We start from the raw sequence: 27,222 nt of genomic DNA, 5'->3' as shown, positions 1-27,222 counted from the left end.
TCCATTCACCACTTAAAAAGTAAAGCACAATGAAAAAGCAGCCATTGTGAAACACTTAACACTATAAACTAAACTAACTCAACTAGTCAGTTCTGGAGAGGGTAAGCCAGGGAGATGCCATTCAAGTCCAGATCTTTGCTGTTTATATTATATTTAACAGGCACTCTATTTCCCATAATGCAAGGTAGTAACCACATCATACGGCGATAGGGAGTACACACTCTGCCAACATGGTATTTCTTAACCTTGTATGTCAAGGATATTCCTGTGTATTAATCTCTTAACTGTAATCTTTCCAATTTGCCAAAGCAAACACCAGAGTATTGGTAATATAGTGTGGTGTTCTGAGTGAGACACTGTACGCTGTGGGGATTATTTTCCCCATGCTGCATGCCCGTTTCTTTGGTTTACAACCAAACATTCAGTTTCTCTTCCTCATATTAAATGAGCTTAAATGACAGGGGTGAAGTCTAACTGCTCTCACCTATTGCAAGTGTCTGTACCAACAAGCATAGCTAACAATCAGATTCAGCTAATGATTCTTCTTTATATGTTCATGTACTCGGGCTAATTTTGCAGAAAGTGTTGGGATGGGGAAAGGGGTTCTGGGAGGAAAGATGGAGCAGTGGAAGAGGAAGGGAGCAGGGGCTGGAGGCAGGGGAGATGGGGAAAGGGACAGGGTGAGAGGGAGGAAGTAGGTGGGGATAGGGAGGGCAGAAATCACTGGTCGGTCATCTTCCCTGTTGCTTTGGCCTAGAAGGGGTACAGCTGTATCCCCCAGGTCCTGTGTGCCTTTGCATGATGCCTTTCAGGAGGAGAGCCTTCTCTCACAGATGATGTCAAGCTGCCAAGCTTTGAGGACCCCCCAGCAGTAGGGTGTGGCAATGCAACATTGTCTCCCACTGGCAACTATTTTAAAAGGTGGAATGGGAGCCCTCAAGTTCCTGCCGAGCAACAGGGATCTGCACCAGCCCCTGGTCATCTCTTTGATGTACTTCACTGCTGAGCTTACACACAGACTTTGTATAAATCACAAACAAATAGTACATATTGATTTCTCTGGTAAAGATGTCAAATAGAATAGAATCATAGGGTTGGAAGGGACCTCAGGAGGTCATCTAGTCCAACCCCCTGCTTAAAGCAGGGCCAATCCCCAAATGGTCCCCTCAAGGATTGAACTCACAACCCTGGGTTTAGGAGGCTAATGCTCAAACCACTGAGCTATCCCCCCCATTTTTAATTCCAACATAAATACAGGAGCAAAGGCACTTACTATTGCTAATACACAGTTTTAATAAGTCCTTTCCACTGTCAGTTTACTCCCCTGAGGTCAATTTGGGATGAGATGCACCTTTAACGCCCTTGCATGAGCTTCAGATTCAGCTGTTGGATGAGAATTGATGTACATGTCCCAAAAGTTAATGAAGTATGAACTTGGAGTAGAAGGGAACCCAAGCAGTTAGTCACAGAACTGGATAAGTGTATTGCGCAAGTAGAGCCAACATAACAATTGAAAAGTAAACCTGATGTAAAACAGAATGGGTGCTCAGTTTTTAAACATCAATGGTTCTCAACCAGGGGTATGTGTACCTCAAGTGGTATGCAGAGGTCTTCCAGGGGGTATATCAACACATCTAGATATTTGCCTAGGTTTACAACAGGCTACATAGAAAGCACCAGTGAAGTCAGTAAAAACTAAAATTTCATACAGACAATGACCAGTTTATATTGCTCTATATATTATAGACTGAAATGTAAGTATAATCTTTATATTCCATATAATTTTAAAAAAATCAATTGGTAAAAATGATAAAGCAATTTTTCAGTAATAGTGTGCAGTGGCACTTTTGTATTTTTGTAAACAAGTAGTTTAAGTGAGGTGAAACTTGGGGTACACGAGACAGACTCCTGAAAGGGGAACAGTAGTCTGGAAAGGTTGAGACACTGTTTTAAATAGCCTGCAGTAACCTTTCTACTTCTTACAGCTTTGGGAACAGAGGCACTTTTTCAATCAGTCTTGACATAGAACTGAGTGGGGAAACTTCATAAAATATTTGAGACTTCATTGCTTGGCAAGTTCCTTAGCTCTTCTAAAGTCTAGTCTCTTCAGCCACATCTTTTGCAAAATCATTTTCTTGGTATCCCTCAAACTGTCGCTCTCCCTTTTGAGCTAGCTGCATTTTTCCCTCTTTTATAGTAAGTACTAGAAGTTTGATGATCAGTGCATGAGATTTGGCATTTGAGGCTGGCTTTAAGAACTAGGGAACTGTGTGCTCTAAGTCAAATTTAAAATAATCCATTAGGTTGAGCACTTCTGAAAGGAGCCTGGGAACAAATTCTAAGGGGTTGCACTGTCTGCTACTTCAGGTACTCCTATAATTCTCAAAGTATTGTTGTGAGACCTTCCATTGGTCTTCCACTTTAGATTTAAGAGAAGGTAAGTCTGTTTGGCTTTTCTGCACCTGGGTAGAGACCCCTTGTACTTGATCTTCCAGAATTGATATTCTTGCTTCTCCTTCATTCACCTATCCTGTCAGCACTTGCAGAGAGAGTTAACTGAGAGAAGTCAGAAGATAAAGGCCACAATACAAGTGTGTTTGCAGCAACTTTCTCCAGCAGGGCCAACACAGACACAGTGCCCTCATTAGCTATCTTGTCCAAGGGGCTAGGGTCTCTGTTCTCTTTGTCTTTTAGCTACTTGTGGAGCCCACAGTAGACAAATATAGGTCTGCTGATTGTCCAGAGATTTGGGGGTGCCTTTTACTGAGGCTGGTTTTGGTCAGGGGCTCTGTACTGCAGATGGATATAGATATTAGCGGATGGATCTAGAGCTCAAGGGATCTGTTCCTCCTGGCCATGCAGCACCTCCTGGACCTCATTCATATTAGGTTTTGTAAACTCCCACTTGTTGCAAAATGTAATTCAGGCCTAAAAGTAGTTGGCATATGCTTTTAAATATATTCTGTTAATGAACTTCAGGATGGAAACGCCAACAATAGGATAATATTGGGAATAAAATGAGGAAAGTGGTATAAACTAGGACACTGATAAGATGGTTGATTGCACACTGGCAGTTCATGTACAAGTTATACAAGACATCTTTTATAGTCCAACTACCATAATCTCTTGGTAAACTGAAAAAAGTCTGGAATCTTGGAACTCTGGCAAGTGTCATTCGGTCTGTTCTCAAGAATGGGGCAGGATAGAAAAGAGGAAGCAACTATACAATATTCTCAAAACAAAACAGTTTATAGATCCAACAAAGTACGACTATATGCCAAAATCTGCTCTGATACATTGATGTAAATTGTGCATAACTCATTAGATTTTAGTTGTTGTTCTCAATGCACACCAGAGAAACTAGAGCAGATTGTCCCCAAATAACTAATTTATATAATTGTCTCCAGAGGTTATGATGGGGCAACTGAAAAAAAAATTGCAGTAATGCAAGGGCTAGAAAATGTGCCTTAAGCACTTAACCATGCACTGATATTTTTGGAATATGCCTGCTAAATATTGGACATTGAGCCAAGCTGCTGCTTATAGCCAGGACTTCCTTCTGTATGTGTGCAAACTTCCTTTGAAACTTCTAGGCACTTCAGAAATGGCAGGGATTTGTAGGTGTTGACACATGCTATTTGTTTATTCTTTTTTCCCCTGTTCCTTTAAAAACAACTATTTATTAATGCTAGAAACACATGTTTTAGCATGCTTAAGAAAACATGTTAAACCCATTTTAGTGATGTTTATGACTTTAAAGGGTGATTGCTTTTACACTAGTCATACTAACCATAAGTTAGAACAGGGATCGGCAACCTTTGGCACGTGGCCCTACAGGGAAATCCGCTGGCGGGCCAGGATGGTTTATTTACCTGCAGCATCCGCAGGTTCAGCTCGTTCCAGGCCAGTGGGGGTGGTGGGAAGTGGCAGCCAGCACATCCCTCGGCCCACGCCGCTTCCCACAGCCCCCATTGGCCTGGAACAGGGGACCACGGCCAGTGGGAGCTGTGATCGTCTGAACCTGTGGACGCTGCAGGTAAACAAACCGTCCTGGCCCGCCAGCGGATTTCCCTGATGGGCTGCGTGCCAAAGGTTGCTGATGCCTGATTTAGAAGTTGAATTGTGTGAAGTTGTATATGTTAAGAAAACCTGCCACTGACTTGACATGTACAGCTAGAAACTTCTATCAAAGCTTAGTGCAACTCATTCAGAGCATTTAATGTTTGAAATGCTTTAGCTACCATTGAACTTGGCTTTCTTGTTTCAGATTGAAGCCATTCAGCAGATTACAAATAATACTACAGCACTTGGTAAGTATAGGGTTCTATCTGGTAGCGATAGAAACAGATTTGCAACTTCTCCCCTTGTGTGATAGAAAATAAGTGTATACACCACTTTAGTTTATCCAATCATGGCAGTATTACACTGTAAATTCAGCTTTTTAGTGTTTAGGTCCAATGTTGCCAGTTCCACTTCAGCTGGCTTTTACTACAAATTCCTCTTGCAATATGAATTGATGCTTATTAAATATAGATTTATTAGTTTTTGGCACCCCACATATTTTGAGTGATTGTTCTGTTTGTTTCAGTACACCTCTACTCAGATATAATGCGACCTGATAAAACATGAATTTGGATATAACATGGTAAAGCAGTGCTCTGGGGAGGGTGGGGCTGTGTACTCAAGCAGATCAAAGCAAGTTCAATATAACACGGTTTCACCTATAACATGGTAAGATTTTTGGCTCCCAAGGACAGCTTTATATTGGGGTAGAGGTGTAGTTTCAAACTGAATGTTTTCCAGTGTGCTAAATTTTCTTCTGTGTATTTTAGTTTGCTTACTCTACATTTTAGTTTTGAGTTTTAAATTGAGATTGCTTATGAAAATAATTTTCATAACTTTTGTATAATATTGCCGAACGATCACAGACAAGGCCATTTGTCATGATCCGATGTGTACTGTCTTAGATGGCGAGTAGGAGAATAGAGGATTGTCTTGTACATCATAACTGATGCAAGTGTTTTCAATGTGGTAGTCTCAATGAAACAATATCACAACCATATGTCCTAAATAAAGACATTGAGGAACATAGTGTATTTCAGAATGTACAACACAAAAGCCGTTTTATTTCCAAATATTTCTGCAAATTAACAAGCTTGAAGTTAGTATAATATACTTAAGTGTTGCTCCTAAAGCCATATTAAAGAGTAGCTGAAATAAATCAATCTTTAAATAATTTGAGAGATGTGTAGGAAAATGTCAGTCTAGAATTCTGTCAAAATAATCACAATGACTTTAACCACAGTTCAAGTGAGTTTTGAGAATATAATTCCATAAACACTCTATACTGTATGGTTATTCAACATGAAAGATATTGTTTTACTTGGTCTCCCTATTTTTGCATGTACAGAATATGTCCAAAACCACAGATTCTGCAGCTGAAGTGTTATTGGAAAAGAGAGGATGTGCTGGAGTAATAACTATGAATAGACCAAAGGCTCTAAATGCATTAAATCTTTCCATGATTCGACAGATTTATCCACAGTTAAAGGTTAGTGGCTTTATTTTAACTCAGCTTAAATTCATACATCTACTAGCAGTTTTAAATATAAAGCTGCCACTTTTTTGTTCTTTCTAATCAATTTGTAACTTCTTGTATGGAGTCACTGACCAAATCGTTAAGAGCCTGCTTCAACAAGGTACTTAAACTTGCACCTAAACATTTGAGTAGTTCCATTTAATTCAGTGAGACTACTCACAGTTTTAAAGTAAGGCACGTCCTTAAATACCATCCTGACCTACGGATTAGATCAAAGAATCCACATTTGCATGGTAGTTTGGTTCCCCAACTAACTTTCTACATTTTAGTGAAATGCTGAATGGTGTTGCATATGTGGTGATATGGATTCCTTTCTCCAAAGATTATGTAAGCAGGGCTTGGGGTGCAGAGTGGGAAGTACTTAAACTAGTCCAATTTCTGACTGTCTAAATGTAGAAATCATGCCACTTATAGTTAAAGTGATACAACCCCCTTCTTTAGTGTGGATGCAGTTATATTGGTATAAATGTTTATATTTGTATAGCTTATTACCNGACCACCAGACTGCAAGGACAGATGACCTCAGTAGCAAGGGATATTTCTGAGGAAGCAAGTTCTTCAAAGTGCTTCCCTCTTCCTACCACATTCATTTCAGTCATGCCTAGTTTTAAGCTTTAGCCAGCTACTCATAAAGAGTTATTTTTCAACCATTGTAACAAAATTTTGCTGTCCCAGGGCAAATACAATTTTGCTTTCTCTGTATTATCTACATAAACTGAAAAGCAGCTCATGTAATGTAAGATACATTAAAATCTTGTATCAGAGGGGTAGCCGTGTTAGTCTGAATCTGTAAAAAGCAACAGAGGGTCCTGTGGCACCTTTAAGACTCCCAGAAGTATTGGGAGCATAGGCTTTCGTAGTAAGAAAGCTTATGCTCCCAATACTTCTGTTAGTCTTAAAGGTGCCACAGGACCCTCTGTTGCTTTTTACAGATTCAGACTAACACGGCTACCCCTCTGATACAAGATTTTAATGTATCTTACATTACATGAGCTGCTTTTCAGTTTATGTAGATAATACAGAGAAAGCAAAATTGTATTTGCCCTGGGACAGCAAAATTTTGTTACAATGGTTGAAAAATAACTCTTTATGAGTAGCTGGCTAAAGCTTAAAACTAGGCATGACTGAAATGAATGTGGTAGGAAGAGGGAAGCACTTTGAAGAACTTGCTTCCTCAGAAATATCCCTTGCTACTGAGGTCATCTGTCCTTGCAGTCTGGTGGTCCTGTTAGACAACCCACTGATATTGAAGACCCAAATAATCATGGCAGGAAAAAAAAAACAAACAAAAAAACCACACACTGCTTATATTTGACTTGCTATAAAGATTGTACCCCATTAGACAAGTCTGACCACAGCGATCCATGCATTTGTGAGCTTCTGATTGGATTATTTTAGCTCAGGGGTTGGCAAACTTCATGGCCTGAGGGCCACATCGGGGAATAGAAATTGTATGGCAGGCCATGAATGCTCACAAAATTGGGGTTGGGATGCAGGAGGGGGTGCAGGCTCTGGGATGGGTCTGGGAATGAGGAGTTTGGGGTGTGGGAGGGTGCTTTGGGCTGGGACCGAGGGGTTTGGAGAGTGGGAGGGAGAAAAATCAGGGCTGGGGCAGGGGTGCAGGTTCCAGCTGCGGGTGTGGTCTCTGGGGATGAGAGGTTTGGGATGCAGGAGGGCGCTCTGGGCTGGGATCGAGGGGTTTGGATAGTGGGAGGGGGATCAGAGCTTGGGAAGGGGGTTAGGGTGTGGAGAAAGGCCCAGGGGGGCACAGGCTCCGAGCGGTGCTTACCTTAAGCGGCTTCCGGAAGCAGCGGCATGTTCCTTCTCCGGCTCCTATGCAGAGACATGGCCAGGCGGCTCTGCACACTGCCCCATCTGCAGGTGCAGGCACTGCCCCTGCAGCTCCCGGCACTGCCCCTGCAGCTCCCATTGGAGTGCGTAGGAGCCGGAGTGGAGCCATGCTACAGCTTCTGGGAGCCACCTGGTGCAGCCCCTGACCCAGGGCCCCGGCCGGAGCGGGGCCGAGCTGCCTGGTGCAGCTCGCGGGTCAGCTTAAAACGGCTCCGGCCCACGGGCCATAGTTTGCCCACCCCTGCTTTAACTCATTTAAGAGCAAACCATGTACCCTGAAAATGCAACAGCCTGTCTGCTCATTGTAAACTAGTGTCCTCAGCACTGGGTCCTCATTTTCCAGTATTCAAAATCTTTAGTAGGAATGTTTTTAGCGATCTAGGAAATTGGCTTTCCCTCTCTGATCATAACCTCCCCGTGATCATTCCAGTGAATGAAAACTATGAAGCTGTCAGCCAGTAGAAAAGGCTAATGAATGCTGGAGGCATAACTTTTATAAGAGATGGATGTAGATTATCGGATCTGTTCCCATAAGAAATTAGTGGGGAAAAATGTTCATCATAATGAAAATAACTCAAGGAAGAGGATACTGATTGTATTTAAGTAATTAAAATCAATTTTTAAGTCTACTGGTAATTGCCACACTTCTGTTTGCTGCACTGGAATGCTGCAGAAAACAGGGGCGCCTCCTACAGAATTTAAGTCCATCTTGCAGAGTACACAATACCTTGCTTATTGTGAATATTTACTATTACAAGGTCTTTTGTTGTACTGGTTAAATTTTACCAAATTTTTAATGCAATAATTTTTAGTTTTAATTTTGTCTTATTTTACTAGCTATCACAGATGCAGGAAAAGTTGGAGATAGGCTAGCACAAGATTTCTTCAGAGAAGAATACATCCTGAACAATGCTGTTGGTATGTGTGTACAAAGCAATTTCCAAATCTAAACTACCTCTAGAATATTTGTGGGTTTGATTTTTCACAATGGTGGCTCTAAAGCATAAATTCAACACTTAATTTTATAGAACTGGTAACAGAGGTAAAGATGAAATTGGAAGATATTAATTTTTCTGACTAAATGCCAGTTTTGGTAACCCATCTCTAATTTGGAAGTGGGGAATCCCCTTATAGTTTTAGGGTGGGGGTAAGTATGGTATTCATTTTCCATTTTAAACAGCTTCTCCATTTCATCTTTGGGTTGTCAGTACCTATATTTCAGTGATGGGAAAAGTGATTCATAGGTTTGCAGTTGAAGTGTTCTAGATAATTGTGAAGTATTATTTGTTTAGTTTAGAGAAGCCACAAAGATGATGTGACAAGATACATTATTAGACAGTAAATACAGCAGTGCCCATTTGATGCAAGAATGAAATGGGAAGGCATTTCATTTACTCATTGAATAACATTTTGTAGCAGAGTTCCACTGATTATTACTGTGGCAAAGGGTTTAGTAGGATTCAGAAAAAGACTGGACCTTTATGTGAATAATCTATTTACAGTCAGAATATAAACTGTACATGGGTTATTAACACCTCATTCTTCAGAACACGTCAACCACTAGCAGTTTGGAGTCAGGAAGCAGCTTTTCCTGCAGACATGTTTAATTGAATATTCTGGGCTTTATGCCTTCCTTAGCAGCATCTGGTACTAGTGACAGAGAGACAAGATGCTGACTAGAGGGACCATTGTTTTGATGTTGTATGGCAACTCAGGTGTAGCTAAAGGATGTTTTCAGATTAAAAATTCATATTTCTGAAAAGTTAGTGTGTTATTTTACAACACCCTTAGATTATTAAAACTAAGGCCTGGCCTACATTAAAAAAAATAGGTTGACTCATTGTGGCGCTCATGGTTGCGAAAAGTCCACACCTCTGAGGGGTGTTAAGCTGACCTAACCCTGCATATAGGCCATGCTGCAGGAGGTGGATTACCTATATGCCAATGGGAGAACTTCTGTTAGCATAGGTAGTGTCTATGCTGATGTGCTACAGCGGCACCTCTGTAGCCTTTTAAGTGTAGAGAAGCCATGAGAATTTAACATCTTATTTGTGTTGTTTTTGCATCTAACTTCTGTGTTCTCACCTTTGACTATGAAAGGTGAACAAGTCAGTTTTACTTTATTGTTCTCATGCTCTTGCAGAATGCTACAATGTTTGTACAGTAAAGAACAGAGGCCTTTAAGTAAACCTTTTCTATTGGCTTTAAAGCACATAGAAGTGTTTCTATTGATCATGGCTTTATTAAAGCCTATATAAAGCAAATGTATATTTTTGCTAAATTTGATCTGATAGCATTTCTATGAGTGATATTTTCAGAATGTCAGTTTGTACATGTGAAATTTTGTATTATGTATTGAAAGCACCTCTAGTGCTTATCTAAAGTTGTCAGCAAATAATGCATCTTATTTATGCTGTCAAAGTGGAGATGTAGTACAAAAATCACCTTATCAGCCCAGGCAGTAATATTGCATGTTCATCTAGGGTGATGGGGTTAAAGTGCACTTCCTTTGTTATAATTGATAAATACTATTTCACACTACTCAGCGTGGGGATCTTGTAGTGAAAGACCCTCTTATAATACATATACGCAAAGAGACAGTTAAAATTGATGTGGGAACTATACCTACATTTTCTTGCATTTTGTTATTTGCTATAAACTGCTAAATCCCAACCCATGCCGTCATTAGATTTAATTAAAAATACTGACTAAAAAGCATAGCTTCATTTAAAAGAAAAAATAAAAAGCTGTCCTTGAAGGACCTGGGACCTTGGTTTTGCTCCTAAGTTACTCTGGATGTTTAAGTATTCACACACTTACCGTCTTAAAAATAATGTAAGTTTGTTTACTGGTTGCTTTTTAAATGCATTCTTAAGGATGGTAGAAGTGTCTCTAGAATTCACCTCCTAGAGAATTAACTGACAAATCATATTGAAGTTTATTCATATAATTTATTAACTACTTCAAGTACCTGTACTGTTGGGTGGTGACATCAAATAACTTTATTCATTATGAATTTAACATCTTATCCTTTTTTCTCTTTGTTGTATAAAGAGATTTGTTAAAACTACAGCCAGTTAAGAGAAATATTTGTTGTATCTGTGTGTCACAGGTATTTTCTTCTAGGGTGGGGTTAAGTGTATATTCCTACAAAAATATATTACTGATGCCTAATTGTTACATTTCTGTTAGGTACCTGCCAGAAGCCGTACGTGGCACTTATTGATGGGATTACAATGGGAGGTGTAAGTAAAATATTTTTCTAAGTGAGACAGTTGAGATGGCTTGTCTACATTAATGTAATATTTGATTAAAAACATTGAGTGAAGCAGAATTGACAGTTTCAAGAAGTGTGTACAGTAACTCCTCGCTTAACGTTGTAGTTTTGTTCCTGAAAAATGCTACTTTAAGCTAAGTGATGTTAAGCAAATCCAATTTCCCCATAAGAATGAATGTAAATGGGGGGGTTGGGTTCCACACACCCCTCTACCTATAACTTTTAAACAAACAATTTAATACTGTACACAGCAATGATGATTGTGAAGCTTGGTTGAGGTGGTGGAGTCAGAGGGTGGGATATTTCCCAGGGAATGCCTTGCTGCTAAATGATGAACGAACACCCGGCTGATCCCTCAAGGGTTAACATATTGTTGTTAATGTAGCCTCACACTCTACAAGGAAGCACGAATGGAGGGAGGAGACATAATAGACTCATGGCAGTGGTTGCAAACATTCCCTGCGGAAACTGAATGTGATGATGAACCCATGCTACCCCACTGACGTGCACAACTCCCTCCACTTTCCAAAGTGCCGGGCGGGAGGGGGGTGCATGTGAGAGAGAGACAGAGACACACACTGCCCCTTTAAGTACGCTGACCCCACTCTAAGTACATTGCCTTTTTAATTAGATCAGCAAGTTGAGACAACAGCTGTTGCCAGCAAGCTCCCTCCATCCTGAGCCTTGTCCTGTCCCCCCTGTGAGTACAGGAGCAGGAGAGGTGGGACACCCTGGGATCAGCACCCTTCTTTCACCCCTCCCCCCGCACAGCAAGTAGGAGACTCCCGGGAGCAGCTCACAGCAGTGGGGAGAGGGACACCTGAACTGCCCGGCAATGGATACCTGCTGGGCAGCTGCTACATAGGGAACCTAGGGGAGCTGACATGGGGGCTACCAGTCCACCCTGGTTCCAAGCCCCCCACCAGCTAGCTCCAATGGGCTGCTCTTCCTGAAAGCAGGCGGCTGCCAAACAATGTTATAAGGGAGCATTGCACAAATTTAAACTACCATGTTCTCTAATTGATCCGTGATGTAACAATGAAACAACGTTAACCGGGACAACGTTAAGTGAGGAGTTACTGTATAACAGTCATTTAACATAAGTCATTTTCAGATATTATTGGGTGATATTTGGCCCACATCATTTAGAAAGTAGTTAATTTTTAAGTGTAACGTCTCTCTTTCACATAACCCATTAATATACTGAAGTAGTAATACAGCTTTTGGTTGCTTTTTCTTCCTCTCTCTCAAGTGACCATTGCAGAAAATGGTAAACAACCCGCTGTGACTCCATATATAATGACCATTAACTCTGGAACGTTGCTTTTCATCTGTAAAATACTAACCATACCTATGGCACACTAATGACAACTCCAAGAATCTAGTTCTTGATACATTGCAGCCCCAAAATGAATTTAAGAGATGGTTTTACTGTTTTGTTAAAACTAAGCAATAAGTTGTATGTTCTAGAAGTTATATGGTTAAGACTAGTTGACATTTATTCTCTGATTGGAATTACACGCACGTATTAATGAGCTACTCTTTCACATGGAACAGGAGGGAAAACTACTACTAACTAGGCAAACTGGGCTAAAGGGAAATTGTATGTATCAGTGACTCATCATGACTGTGTGCCAAACATTCACTGCAAAGGTGTGTTTATTTGATCCTCTTTATAGAATTCACATTTGATAGGTGCAACCAGAGGGAAGGAGAGATCATATATAAGAGCTTTCTGCCACAGCAGAGCAGACTGCTATTTTTAATGATTCTGTTACTGTTAAAGATAAACCTGCGCTTTTCTCTGAGGATTTGGTAGCAGCTTTGAAGGCAACTTATTAAGGAGGCCGAAATTTTGGTATAAGAACTCTGAAAGAGTGGGGACATTAGCATGCAGAATCTGCAGAAATCTCTTCCAGCTCTGGTCAGTTTGCCTTTATTTGACACTATCTCTAGTTAACTTACTTTCTTAAAGGTTAGAAGTCTGAAATAGAAATACTAGTTATAACTAACTAGTATTGGCTGCACACGCAAGAAACAAAATGGGACTAAATTATACCATATTATATACACAATACCATGAACAGAGTACTCTAAGAAAGAGATATTGTTGTCATTTCTCTTTAATTTGGCTTTTTAGATTTCACTGATACATTCAAATCCTAGCAGAGCACATCACGTAATAGAAAATAAAGTCTGTATATTTGTGGTAGGAGATCTGGAAATTGTTAGACCTGGGTCTTTGAGTGATTTGTTTGGCAGTGGAGTGTGTCTGTATGGGCTGAGTTTTCATTTTTAGGTAAGACTATGTGATCACAGGAAGATCTTAGTTTTCAACCCAGTGATAAAGCATCTTAAAACTGTCCTTGGAGATAGCATTGCCTTAAACAATTTTACTGGTGTTTGCGTGAACAGCAACAGAAGCAGTACCAACAGTAAAAGTGGTGTCTGATTATAGCAAGCTGTGGAAATAAGCCGTGGGATGGCAGTAACTGACTGAATTGACTGCCAGTTTCTTAGGTTTGCATATATATAAAAATCTGCTAGCAGGTGAGAGAGAATAGCATTTGTTGCTTGGCAGATATAGGGCTAATAGAGTCCCTGGATGAAAGCAAGTGTTTTGTTTGTTTGTTCCTTGCTTGACTAGTTTTATCTAGCTCATTCTTTTCATCCCTGCTAATATACACAGCTTACTATACCAGTGTATACCGTATGTAGGCAGTTTTTCCAGAGTTAAGTTATTAAACTAAGAAAAGGGAAACTTTCCACTTACAAACCCTCACATCTAACTAAACACAAATACATGGTATTTTGTTGAGGGAGATAAGCTCATGTTGTGGTTATACAGTTGTCTTGACCTCTTTTCACCCCTCTCATTTACTGTTTCCATTATCAGTCTTGCTCTCCAAGCCCTCCAGGCTCCTTTCCATCCTTCGCTTCCCACCTGTAATGGGGCACACTCACCATTAGGGCACGCCCTGCGGTCAGGTCACTTCTCAGTTTATTCCCCATCCAGGGAGAAAGTACAAACAGAAAACCCAAAGTCTAGTGGTTTTTATACCAGGCCTTTGGCCCCCATTTGGGACTTATCTGTCTTTGACTCTAAAGTTTGAGGCTTGTAGCCTCCCACTGTGCTGGGGACAGGTGGGGGGAAAACTAGCAACATCCTCTCCTTTGGGTTCCAGCCCAGGTGCCCTGTGTTGGGCAACTAACAACCACACCTTGTAATCCCTTGCTGCTTCCCTACGCTGCTCTTACCTTTTCCCTGTTTGTCAGCATCCCTCACAGGAACATGGACTCCACTATTCCCATTCTGGAGTTTTTTCCTTGTGTGGCTTCTTCCCAGTCAGCTACTGAGGTGCTTTTTCAAGGTCCTTCTTAGTCTTCTTGGGTTATACTGCAAGCAGTCTCTCTTTCCATAAGGCAGGAATCCCCATAACCAGCCCTCATCTTGGAGCTGGGATTATGGTTCAGGCAGGCAGTAACTCCTTCCTTAAAACAGGATTGTTCACGGCTCTCCTCATTAGAGCTGGAGTTGTGATTTAGGCCAACGAGGGCCTTAGCTAGCTTCTCCTTCAGCTAGCTCCTTTTCCCCCAATTAGTCCTCCAACATGGAGTGCTCAGCAAGCCAGACTTCTCCTGTTAGTGTCTCCTCTACTGTGAGGTAGGAGGCAGCATATATGCTGGTCTTCCTTCCTGAAGTTCATCCCAATTGGCTGGGCAAGAGACTCCTAGTTCCAGGTCCTTAAAGAAACAGTAACAGGTTTTCCCCACTCAAGCACTACATTTTCTTGAGGCTACTTCCTCTCTACCAGTATTTCTTATTTCTTTTGGTCTTTGTATATATCAGATCTCCCAAACTCTTAAGGGGCCATGCTATGGTGTGCTGACCCCTAACCGCTACTACCTCTAAAGGGATAGATTAACCCTCCCACCCTTTAGATATCTTGTGTCCCTTTCTACTTTTTCCTTTTCCCCGTTTCCCCATCCACCCTCATCCTATCCCTTATTTTTATATTTTAAATACAAAATGTGGCAATTAACATGACATTTGCCAAACATTAGGCCAAATTCAGCAAAACTGATACAGGGAGGTTTCAAGTACTTTAAAAAAAATGTGCTAAAACAGACGTTTACCCCTTTGCAGAGCAGTTTAAATTCTTGCATTTTTTCTTGTCCTGCAAAATGATAAATCTTTCTGATAAGCTAATGTGTCTAATTATGTGGTTGGTGCTTTCTGGTATTACCAACATAAACAACGAAAAAACTCATGGCATCAAACCCCTCTCCTTATAACAGAGCCTGGAGCAATGCAAAGCAGTAAAGTTCTCAAGATTTATGTTCAGATCACCATAGTGCCTGTTTTGTTTTACTGTCAGCTGTTCTCCAACACACCAACTATTGTTTAATACTCAGATAGTGGGGAGCCTAAAGTCCCGAATCTGGATTAGGGCCCCTCTTTGTGCTCAGTTTTGACAAGCTGGTGATCTCATTAGACTAGACAGAATAAAGTGGGTTGAAGATGATTGGTCAGCCATTGCCTTGATCACCTTGCTTGTATGTTACACCCCTTCCCCACCTTCCTCCTACATCTTTTGTCTTGGCTGTTTGGATTGTAAAATCTTCAGTGAGTTCAGGTGAATTACTGGTAACATATGGTAAATATTTCTTTCTACTGAAGTATAGTGTTATATAGAATTAATTTTTTCATATAGGTTAAGGTAGAAACACTGAAGTCTAGTTTTGGTGCATTCTAGTTCATTCCGAATTATCCTGCCTATATCTTATGTTAGGGAGGAAATTTGCAAAGAATAAGAAATTGAGTTATTTCCTCAATCATGCAAACTTTCCCTTCAGCTAATCAAACCTTCCACCTTGCATTATCAATCTACTCATGCTCTTGTTTAAAGTGGTGCAGCAGAAGCGTGCTGGGCCCATCACCCCGAGGTCGCTGGATTGAAACCATTCTTTGCTAGTTTAGGTTTTAGGGGGGAGGGATAGCTCAGTGGTTTGAGCATTGGCCTGCCAAACCCAGGGTTGTGAGTTCAGTTCTTGAGAGGGCCACTTAAGGATCTGGGGCAGAATCAGTACTTGGTCCTGCTAGTGACAGCAGGGGGCTGGACTCAATGACCTTTCAGAGTTCCTTCCAGTTCTATGAGATTGGTATATCTCCATATATATTATTATTATAAATGGAGTGGATGGAAAAAAATGTCAGTATTTATCAAACAAGTGTTACACTTGAGAATTTCATATTAAAATATAGAAAATACCTGTAAAAATGGTAACATTCAAATAGTATTTTGTTTTGCTAAAAATAATACAGAGCAAAAAATAAAAACTTGTTGCAGTTTAAAAATGTGAATGTCTTCTCTTCCTCCTCTCCTCCAGGAAAAATGTAGCCTATCCAGTTAATATAGTATAGGCTGATGTCACTTTTCACTGTCAGTATACAATAGTATATTAAAAGAAAAAAATAGGACCAAATCTTGCAGACACTTAGACAAGTGTTAGGGTTCCCCCAAGACCTCTTCCACTTGGGTCTCCAAGAACTCAGTTAGATTCCAGTCTCATCACACAAGTTCCTTTATTTGGCATATAGTAAGGCTATGCTGAGTTGATCAAACTCAGGCATAGGGGGTGGGCATAGGGTGTACAACACATCCAGAGTTACACAGTAAACCTCTTACTTTATATACTTTTACATATTACACTACATTTACTATACATTGCATCATATATTTTGGGATTGGCTTGGTCACTTTGTAGGAACCAATCCCTTACAGTCCATGTACAACTTACCCTTTACCTCATCTTACATTCCAGGCCTATCTTATCCATTGTTATCTTGTTCATTGTAAATGATTCTCTGGGTGTTCTTCCTTATTTTAGTTAGTACAGACATTCTGTTTCCAGCTTGCGGATCCATTTAGCACCTTAATTCTGTCTCCCAAGACATGAGGCCTCATCCAGGTCCAGTTACTCATGTCAAACAAACCAGCCTCCATTCCACTACTTTTGATTTTTTTAATATATTAGTGTTTGTTTTATTTGTATTATTTATATTTATTTGTATATTTTGGTTTTTTTTGTGTGGTTTCCTTTTTAACTTTATTATCCAGCAATACATTTCGGAGACCGCAATGGTTGTAATTATTTGAATTGCCATTAATATTAGGCTTAAAATACAAACCAGGAGGTGCAAGCTCACTTTCTTTGCTATAGCCCACGGGGATGTAATTTTACATTATAAGCTTGCTTTGCCTTTAAAGCAATTTTTTTTTTTGTAATTTTAATTTTGCTTTTACTACATTATAAAAAAACTGGTACGCTCTATCTATCTATCTCGCTAGCTAACATGGGAAATTTAGGTGTGAAAGCGAACATAGGCCAATTAAAATAATGTTCCCTGGGTCCTTACCAGAAGTGGTGCTTTTTAGCCAACACACAATTCTTGTTATTACCAGCAGAAGCAGTTTTTACTTTACCAGTTGTTCCAGCATCTCAGCTGTACAGTGCAATTTGGAGTCTGTTCCCCCAGAGTGAACCCACATGCTGGCTACTCTGCCTGGAGGACATTACACATGCATATGTAAGTGTCTCCCAGAACAAACAGGAGTACAAGTCTGGGGCTTTCCAGACCTTGCATTGTCTTGTAACAGTATTTGAGAAGGGAAAACAAATTTGTTCCACACTGTATGGGTTGCAGTGGTTTTACATTTAACTTCATTCTGCACCATGTGGTATCCCTCTTTTGTACAAATTTTTTAATTTATCTATGGTGATAAAAAAGAGCAAGCATTTTGGCTCCATATTACTTACCACTGGTTTTACTTTGTATAATATACTAAACCTGTCTCCCAAAAATGAAGCCTCACCCATGTCCAATTACTCATGTCAAGCCTGACCTACAGAAAGTAGTCCCATTGATTTAGTGAGATTACTTGTATGGGGAGATTACTTGTGCAAAAATTAGTTCAGTATAGCAGGGGTTCTCCACTTTTTTCTTTCTGAGGCTCCCACAACATGCTCCATGGCCCAGCTGCGCCACAACAACTGTTTTCTGCATATAAAAGCCAGGGCCAGCGTTAGGGGGTAGCAAGCAGGGCAGTTGTCTGGGGCTCACACCACAGAGGGCACCATAAAGCTAAGTTGTTCAGGCTTTGGCTTTAGCGCTGGATTGCAGTTCTGTGCAGTGGGGCTTAGTCTTTCTGCTACAGAGTCTAGCGAGTCTAACGCTGGCCATGCTTGGCGGAGCCCCTGAAACTTGCTTGTGGCCCCCCTGGGGGCCACAGACCCCTGGTGAGAACCACTGCAGTACAGTATATTACATCTGCTGTTTGGTATGTGTCAGAGTTTGCCTTTCCTTTACTCTTCACATTGGGTGGCTGGGGTGCAATGACATGTTCAGTCAAACTTTTAAAAGGTGGTTGAAAACTTGTAGGGATGTTTACAATATTAAACATTGCCTAGAATCAGCGCTGCATACTTTAAGGTGTAGTCATTTGGGGTGAATGGAATTTTTTTTACTGACAGGATCTAGTATATTATATTCCAGCATGTATAATGTGCACAGGGAACCTGTCAGATGCTGCAGGGAAGCAGAGCTCCAGGGTTAATACAAGATCTTAAAATAGCCCTACAGACCAAGACCAATCTGGCTATTAGCTAATTAGCAGTCCCATTTATTCATTTTAAAAATTGTATCTTTTAGTACTTGCCGCAAAGATACACAAACTTTCTTGAATTCAAAGTAAGCATTGGAGCTCCTGCTCACTTTAAAAGCTTACCTGAGCTGTAATGAATAAGGAATTTTGCAGATTTTTACAAGTTTAATGAATGCTTTGATTTTGCTTAAGATAAATTATTGCATTTGTAAATGGCCTGTACAATTGCTGTAACTTTTGAAATGTTTGTACTCTCACAGTGCTTAACAAAAAACAGAATTAAGATGAAGCCTACGATACAATAATTTGTTTAACTAGTTACTTAATTCTTACCAAAACATTTATCATAGTTTGCTGCTAATTCCAAGAAGCTAATGTTTAAGTGTTTCAAGTCTCTAAAGTACATCATGGAACATTAGATGATTGAATCTTCTTTTCCCTGCTTTATTGAGTCAGTCCTGCAGATGTTTTTTTGATGTTTTTAAAACCATCTGTCTTTGGAGTTGCTGTTTGCAACATTTGCCAGACCAAAAACAGATCAGGGAAGAGGCAAACATCTGTCAAGATAAAATATGGTTAGATAGAAAAGGGAATGAAAACAGACCACGTTAATAATACATTTCCACTTAAGTATAGCAGCATGAGACCACAGCTTGAACCTTTTACCCACATTACTACTGATTCTTAACTCTAATTTTATTTATTAGTGTTAAGGTATACAGGATGTTATGGACAGGTTTAAATAAGAAGTTTTTGGTATGTTAGCCTAATGTGTCTTTTTGCATCGATACTGAGTAAACAGTTGTAATCAGGCTACCTTTCTTAAATTTCATATAGCTAGAATGTCCAAATAAAGTAGCAATGTGCATTTATATCTTGACTTTAATAAGGCTTTTGATACCGTCTCGCATGACCTTCTCATAAACAAATTAGGGAAATACAACCTAGATGGAGCTACTATAAGGTGTACATAACTTGTTGGAAAATTGTTCTCAGTGGTTCAGTCATGCTAGAAGGGCATAACGAGTGGGGTCCCACAGGGATCAGTTCTGTTCGATATCTTCATCAATGATTTAGATAATGGCATAGAGAATACACTTATAAAGTTTGCGGACAATACCAAGCTGGGAGGGGTTGCAACTGTTTTGGAGGATAGGATTAAAATTCAAAATGATCTGGAGAAATGGTCTGAAGTAAATAGGATGAAATTCAATAAGGACAAATGCAAAGTACTACACTTAGGAAGGAGCAATCAGTTGCACACATACAAAATGGGAAATGACTGCCTAGGAAGGAACACTGCGGAAAGGGATCTGGGGGTCATAGTGGATCACAAGCTAAATATGAGTCAACAGGGTAATGCTGTTGCAAAAAAAGCAAACATCACTCTGGGATGTATTAGCAGGAGTATCGTAAGCAAGACACGAGAAGTAATTCTTCTGCTCTACTCTGTGCTGATTAGGCCTCAACTGGAGTATTGTGTCCAGTTCTGGGCACCACATTTCAGGAAAGTTGTGGACAAATTGGAGAAGTTCCAGAGAAGAGCAAAAAAAAAAAAGATTAAAGGTCTAGAAAACATGATCTATGAGGGAAGATTGAAAAAATTGGGTTTGTTTAGTCTAGAGAAGAGAAGATGTGGAGAGGGGACATAACCTTTTATGTACTTGAAAACTGTTACAAGGAGGAGGGAGAAAAATTGTTCTTCTTAACCTCTGAGGAGAGGACAAGAAGCAATGGGCTTAAATTGCAGCAAGGGCGGTTTAGGTTGGACATCAGGAAAAACTTCCTGTCAAGAGTGATTAAGCACTGGAATAAATTGCCTAGGGAGGTTGTGGAATCTCCATTATTGGGGATTTTTAAGAGCAGGTTGGACACACCTGTCAGGTATGGTCTAGATAATACTTAATCCTGCCTTGAGTGCAGGGGTCTCGAGGTCCTTTCCAGTTCTATGATTCTATATCCCATCTTTGCCAGGAAAATACCATTTTAAATTAAATACCTGGAAAATGTCTGATTCGCAGTCTTAGATAGCAGGGAACTCCCCCTGTGAGTCCTCTAATGCCGCTTATTAAGAAACAAAAATATCTTGTAAAACCCTTGAGTCTAGCATCCTCAATAGCGGCTACTGAAATTAATTTCAAATACTCTAAAGCTGTTCTGTAGGTTTCTCTAGATTTTTTGCTTATTTAGATGCTAACCACTGTCCTTGTGCTTAACATCAGCTTAAACTTGAATTAAGTTAGATATTGATAACTATTCAACCTGAATAGCCATGAAGCATTGCTAAACACGACATATTATATGGGGTAACGTTCTGTGTGTAGAGCATTTGTAATGATGCTCAGTGATTCCTGTCTTAACGAACCACTGAAGAGACTTAAGAAAAACTATTGCTTAGCAGTGGTGGTCTTCTAGTAAAAAAGGAACAGAATTGTGCTCAGTGGATGTGTCAATAGTTGCCTTATAGGGCAGAGAAAAAAGTGGCCTTGTAAATAAGGGAAGGTTCCTGTGCCTATTTTACTTCACTAGCGTATTCTCAGTCATCATTTACTGTTTGAAGAAATGCAATTCAGATGTACATTTTTGCCTTGCATAATTAAGCGTGGTAATTTATTTTTTTAAACAGCGTTAGGTGATAAACGTTGTATGTTCTGTTATAACTTTGTTTAAACAGTAACCAAAAATGAAGTAGGTGCTTTTCAGAGATAACATGGTTCCTGACTGAAGAATTTACAATGTAATTTTATGTGAAAATAGCAACATCGTAACAAGTGTCCACAGTTGAAGCATAGCAGAAAGTTGAGGGAAGAGAGGGAGCTTTGCCAATATTCTACGCTCCCCACAGTTAGAGCTCTGTGGGAAAATTGTGCTATAGCCTTGATGCTGCAACTTTGCCACGCTCAAATTGCCAGTGATTTAAACACTAGTTCTCACAGTGAGCTAGAGCAAGATAGGGACAAGGGAGCTCTGGGTTTACAGGGTTCTTCACCCTGATTACCTCAGCATAGTCATGAGCAAGCTCCAAAAATTTACTTTCCAGAAAGAACTTAGTTTTCCTTCTTTAAAGAGCACCTTTTCTTCCCCAGACAAATACCCAGATAAGCAATATATGGAATAAGGCTGACGTTCTATCACACACACAACTCAACTTTCTTAATTTGATTCACTTGCTTTTAAAACATACTTGTCAGTCATGTTAACGGTGTCAGTTTTGGCATGCTCCGGTAGGAGAGTATGGGATTAATTCCGCAGTTGTCTTATGCACGGAATTTAAACTGAATTCAAAAGCAGTTTTGAGTGCAAATTATTAGTTTGATCAGGCAGAGAGGGGTTGGAAGAGTTGTAAGAAAAGCCATAGTTTCAGTTCAAAAATTCTTTTTGGGAGTACAAAAACCTCTTTAGAGCCAAGTAACTGAAAATCCTGGTTTAGATTCTGGAAAGTAACTCGTAATTTTGGGTGCTTCAGTTTTAGGCTGTCCGACTTGACACACCTTTGAAAGGGGGCTCATTTTCAGAAAGCATGTGCTCAGCATTTGTGAAAATCAGGTTTCAAATTGGGCAAAGTCATTAGCCCCTTCTGAAATTTTAGGCCTACTGATTTTATTATGGAAGGTGTGTGTCGTTTGCAAAAATTCATTTTTAGTGCAATGGAAACTTCAGTAGGGTTTAGGCAATTTTTCAAACTCTAAATTTTTGCCCTTTTAAACAGTCATGTAAATCTATTGAGGAAAAGATTAGTATGCAGGTATTTTCTGGTGTCCACATAAACCAAAACAGATAAATGTGACTTAGTAAACAAATGTTGCCTCCACTTTTAAAATATGAAGCCTTTTAGAAAAATATTTTTGCCATGTAATTGTTTTACCACACTTGCAAACTGTGTTTTAGAGAGAAGTTGCACAGTATGCCGAGCTATAAACTGAATTATATGGTATAATTAGTTTACAGTATAAAGTATCATGTAATTAGAAAGGGCCATACATTGTCATTGACCTGTGTTTGAAACGTCTATTGATGTCAAGGGAAGTTTTGTGTACAGATAAATGGCAGAATATGGCCCAGCATTGTTGGTTGTTCTTTTGCTAGAGCAAAAATATCATGGGTAAACTGTTTTTATGTAGTTCATCTTAAATAATGATATTTAAGGCTTGTATCTAGTCAGTAAATAACATCTTTCATCTTAGCTATGGGCCTGTGTACTCTGCGGCAAACTGGACCTAGACATTTTGGCCATCTCTCTGGATTCTGTAGCTGTTTGGTGCAATAGACTAGAAATTCCGCATGTTCAATTTACAATTTAAAAAAAAGCTTTTAATAAATTCAGTACAGAAATGGATACAATTATCAAAGTAATCCAGGGCCGGTGCAACCCATTAGGTGACCTAGGTGGTTGCTTAAGGCACTAGCATTTCGGGGGTGGCATTTCGGGTCCTTCGGTGGCAATCGCAGCAGCCGGATCTTCGGCCGCCCCAGTCGTCGTTGGAATTTAGGGGGAGGGAGCTGGGGCAGGGGGGTGCGGGGAGGGCCGCCTGCAGCAAGTAAGGGGGGGGGCACGGCAGCCGCCCTGCTCTGCTTCTCTCCCTCCCAGGCTTGCGGTGCCAAACAGCTGATTGGCGCCACAAGCCTGGGAGGCGGGAGAAGCGGAGCGGCGATGGCGTGCTCGGGGAGGAGGCGGAGCAGAGGTGAGCTGGGGCGGGGAGATGCCGCACAGCTCCCCAGGCCAGGGGGAGCTGCCGCGGGGAGGGAGGGCGCCTCAGGGGGGGAGGGAGAACTGCCACAGGGGGGGGGGGGGGGGGGGGTGGGCGGGCCACAAGGCGGAAGTTTCGCCTAGGGCGCGAAACATCCTTGCACCCGCCCTGAAGTAACTCCTGTTTATTTTGATAGTAAATTTATTTTATTTTATGCTGCCATACATTTGGTTTTGTATTGGGGGCACTCAAATTGAGGACATTTTCCCACGTCCTATGTAACCTCCACTCTGGGTCTGAGCAAGCTGGAGTCTGACCTTGTACTTACGCTACAAGATCTGTCTGTTCTTCAGGTTATGACTTATGGTCCCTGGAAGTTAATGGGAGCTAAAAGAGCTTGCAACTTATGAAAAACAGGCCACTTACTTAGTTGCTCAAAGATGGATATAGGAACTTAACTTTTGGAATCTAAATATGGAAAATTTGGTCTTAGGCTGTCAAAGACAGCCTAAAGAGAAGAAGTTGGAAATTTTGGTTCATCTGCTAAGGAGAGTTGTAGAGGAATTAAAATCATTGGTTAATTTTATAAGTTTTGTATTTGGTGTTTATACTGTAAATTCACCTAAACTTTAGAGTTTCGGCTGGGCATATTTTATAAATCAAAATGATAAATGTTGGGAACATTCCTTTTGCATACTGCGATTTATATTTCTATTCATTTTAGACCACTTATTATATAAAAACGTGAGTAAATAGATTTTGGGTTACTTGAAGTCACAGAATGTAGAAATAGGAATGTTGCTTGAAGGTGCATTGAGGTACTCTATCTTTTACAGTACTGCACATATAAAAGAGTGCCACGTCTGACTCTTAATTGGCTTTTATTTAAAATTAGACAAACACCTGATTCAGATCACTTTCCTGTTTCTGACATGTATAAGCAAATGACAGTGGAAATGGCAGGGAAATAAATTAATATTAATGTATAGGTATATTTTTATTCTTTGTGACAATTCAGTTTGGAACTGGGTACACAGTGAATGACAACTATCTATAAATCTTGAATTACTGTCAACATTTTTAATGGATGTGTTTTTCTGTAAGAACTTTAAATGAGCCAGTAGGTGGGGTTAGAGAGCTTATTAATTTTAAACCAGATATACAATTTGCACTACAAGTTTGAAATAAGAATTCCTTATGCATAAGCCATATTGCATGATTCTATATTTCTGACAGAAATTTACAATAGAAGTGAGAAGAAATATGTGGAGTGAAGGCCAGTTTGGGTCCAAAACGAAGGAAATCTCATAAGGAGACGATTTAGAGAGATTAAAGTTTAAAAAAAGTGCAAAAATTACTGCCCACTTTGCTTTGTTTGGGGCATATATATGTAACTTAAGTTGTTCTTTTTCTGATGCTTATTGAAAAGAACCCCACCAAGCTAGGAGAGATTTGCCAGTGCCATGCCCAAAATATCAGTCCTATTGTACATTTAACTGATCTATTTAAACGGAGAATTTGAGGGAGTTGATTATTGATGGGAATTATCAGTCAAAATCAGGAAGATAGAAGAATCTTTGTTAGCATATTGTCCCATTCCACAGATATTAGACTTTAACTGAAAAAAATCCTCTTACCTCATGTCAAATGCAGCACCATCATATCTAGTAGCTGCTAAATAGGATAGAAACCATAACAGCCCATAAAATATTACAGTACATACACACATTTTATATCCAAGTCTTCTTCCAGCTCAAATCTTTTGTTTTTTTATATATTTTTTTTTTATATAATATATAAAAAAAAATAAAATCAAAGATTTGAGATGGAAGAAGGCTTTTAATAACAGACCAGCAGTGCGCTTGTGACATCTTGGAACTATGAAAAAGAAAACCCACCATGATATTTTAAATGGCTGATTCCTGACATTAATTATATTTTTGCTACAGCTACCCGCCCATTGTAATTATTGTTCTGTGGCACTTTACGTGAAGCTATGGATGTTGTTGTTTAGATCTCTGGTGCTAAAAATATTTTTTCTAGTAATTGCATCCCTTGTATAAAAATGACAGTTATGCTAGCTAGAAATATGTACTTTATTTGTGCAAGCTGCAAAAAGGGTGTGTCTGTCATGCTGCCTCCAAGGGCACCTCTACAGTGGGGTAATGCCAATGACAGGGGTGTGATTTCTAAAGCGCACTAATGTGTTGCACATTAGTCTCTATAGACCCTGTTGGTGTGTACTAAAAGTTCCCCAATATGCTTAAATGTGGGACTGTTTCAGACTTTTTAGTGCACACCCACAGGACCCACGCAGGCCAATTAAAGTGCAACACATTAGTGTGCTTCAGAAATCAGATCTCTGTAGGGTGCATTACCCCACTATGTAGACAGTCCTCTAGAATTCTAGCCAGGGAATGGAGGAAGCTCTCAGAGTTGGCCTATATTCTGGGCTATAAAACTGCAGCGTTTAGTTTTGAAAGCTGGGAGCTGTACTGAGAAAATTGACATTGTGGTGTCTCATTCTGTCATCCAGAGTAAAATTGTTCAATTTACAAGTCAATATGGCTCTTGGAGTTCCCAGCACGACACAGTCTGCCAGAGTTGTGAAAGTCAAATGGGCTTTTGTCTCTTGCATCTTCACTAGTGTTATCAGAATTTAACTGCCTTTTTGTTTTGTTTTGTTTCGTAAATCTGGGAGTCTGAATAGATTCCACGTCCTCTCCCATTGCTTTATTGGGTCTGATGTATTAATGGTATTTGTCACTAAAGTAAGCAAATATGTCTCAAATATACACTGGACAGATATGGTCAATTAAAGATGCCATTTGTTTAGTCACTCTTTGGTATTCCAGTTCTCTCTTCCAAATTTTAACTGCTAAATTTAACTGCTTCGAGGAAAAAATTTAGTTTTTAAGGTCCAGAGTTATCAGACTTACTCAGCCAATTTTGATCACTTCAGGGTGCGGTTGCAATAACTGTACTTATAAATTCGGTGTGCAAAGAGCACCTACTGTGAAAAATTGGCCTTAAAGTCTTAGCCTGGTACCTGTTAACAAAATAAAACTAACAAATCCGTATATCTTATAATTTAGAGGAAATGATATCAACAGTTGTACATTAGAGTTATGTAACTTCCTTTTTCTGCTCTGAAATGTTTTATCAAGCTATGAGGATGGTGTCTCCATTTTGGGCAGTTAGTTGCCAAAATGTTTAAAAACATGAATATATTTCTCCCCCTATACAATAGTAAATCATCTATATATAATTGATACTCTTCATATTTCTCTGACTAGGGACAGTTCTCTATGTGAATGGCTAAAAGTATTGGTTACTGCATAGGTAATCTGACAGTAAGAAAGAGTTAGTCCATGGATTAATTCTTTCTATAGCCATCAAAAAAACAAACATAATCCAGCAATGTTTTCTCACTTAAAACTTTACCATCAATTACTCACACTATGTGTAACTCCAAACCATCTTTAAGATCTCATAATTTAAGTATAATATACTGTTATCAAATTAATAATGGAGTAATCAGTTGATCAAAAAAGTCAGCTTGTCAACTAGGAGCCATAAAACTTGTAGTGCATCATCAATAAATCTGTGACAAAGTGAACTCCTTAAATTTTCTCTGTCTTGCCAATCTCTTACTTTTTGAACAGAGTAAATATCTGTATTTTGTTTAAAAATAAAAAAGGCCCAAAGCCAGAGAGGAATAGGTACAAAACACTAATTGAAAAAAAGCTTCCAGATGAGCCTTTAATAGTGAATATCTAAGTTTCTGTTAAGAGTTTGAAAGTGGATTCCATAGAATGAACATAAGAACGGCCCTACTGGGTCAGATAAAAAGTCCATCTAGCCCAGTATCCTGTCTTCTGACAGTGGTCAGTGCCAGGTGCCCCAGAGGGAATGAACAGAACAGATAATCATCAAGTGATCCATACCATGTTGCCCATTCCCAGCTTCTGGCAAACAGAAGCTAGGGACACCATCCCTACCCATCCTGTTTCATAGCCATTAATGGACCTATCCTCCATGAATGTATCCAGTTATTTTTTGAACCCTGTTATAGTCTTGGCCTTCACAACATCCTCTGGCAAAGAGTTACACAGGTTGCAGTAACCAAAAAAGTAGAGT

The 27,222-nt window shown here is 39.8% G+C and overlaps 1 protein-coding gene across 1 annotated transcript in view; it reads left to right on the top strand.

The window, feature by feature from the left end:
- HIBCH (3-hydroxyisobutyryl-CoA hydrolase) overlaps positions 1–27,222 on the top strand; it is an 89,975-nt gene that overhangs the window by 4,113 nt on the left and 58,640 nt on the right. The window contains exons 2-5 of the mRNA XM_034786058.1: positions 4,268–4,310; positions 5,411–5,627; positions 8,288–8,368; positions 10,643–10,695. Coding sequence (XP_034641949.1) covers positions 4,268–4,310; positions 5,411–5,627; positions 8,288–8,368; positions 10,643–10,695 — 394 coding nt within the window. The remainder of the gene's footprint in view (positions 1–4,267; positions 4,311–5,410; positions 5,628–8,287; positions 8,369–10,642; positions 10,696–27,222) is intronic.

The sequence above is a fragment of the Trachemys scripta genome, chromosome 11 (assembly GCF_013100865.1).
Source record: "Trachemys scripta elegans isolate TJP31775 chromosome 11, CAS_Tse_1.0, whole genome shotgun sequence".
Classification (NCBI taxonomy): domain Eukaryota; kingdom Metazoa; phylum Chordata; order Testudines; family Emydidae; genus Trachemys; species Trachemys scripta.
The sequence above is the reverse complement of the archived record's forward strand: the minus strand, read 5'-3'. Positions and strand labels throughout refer to the sequence as shown.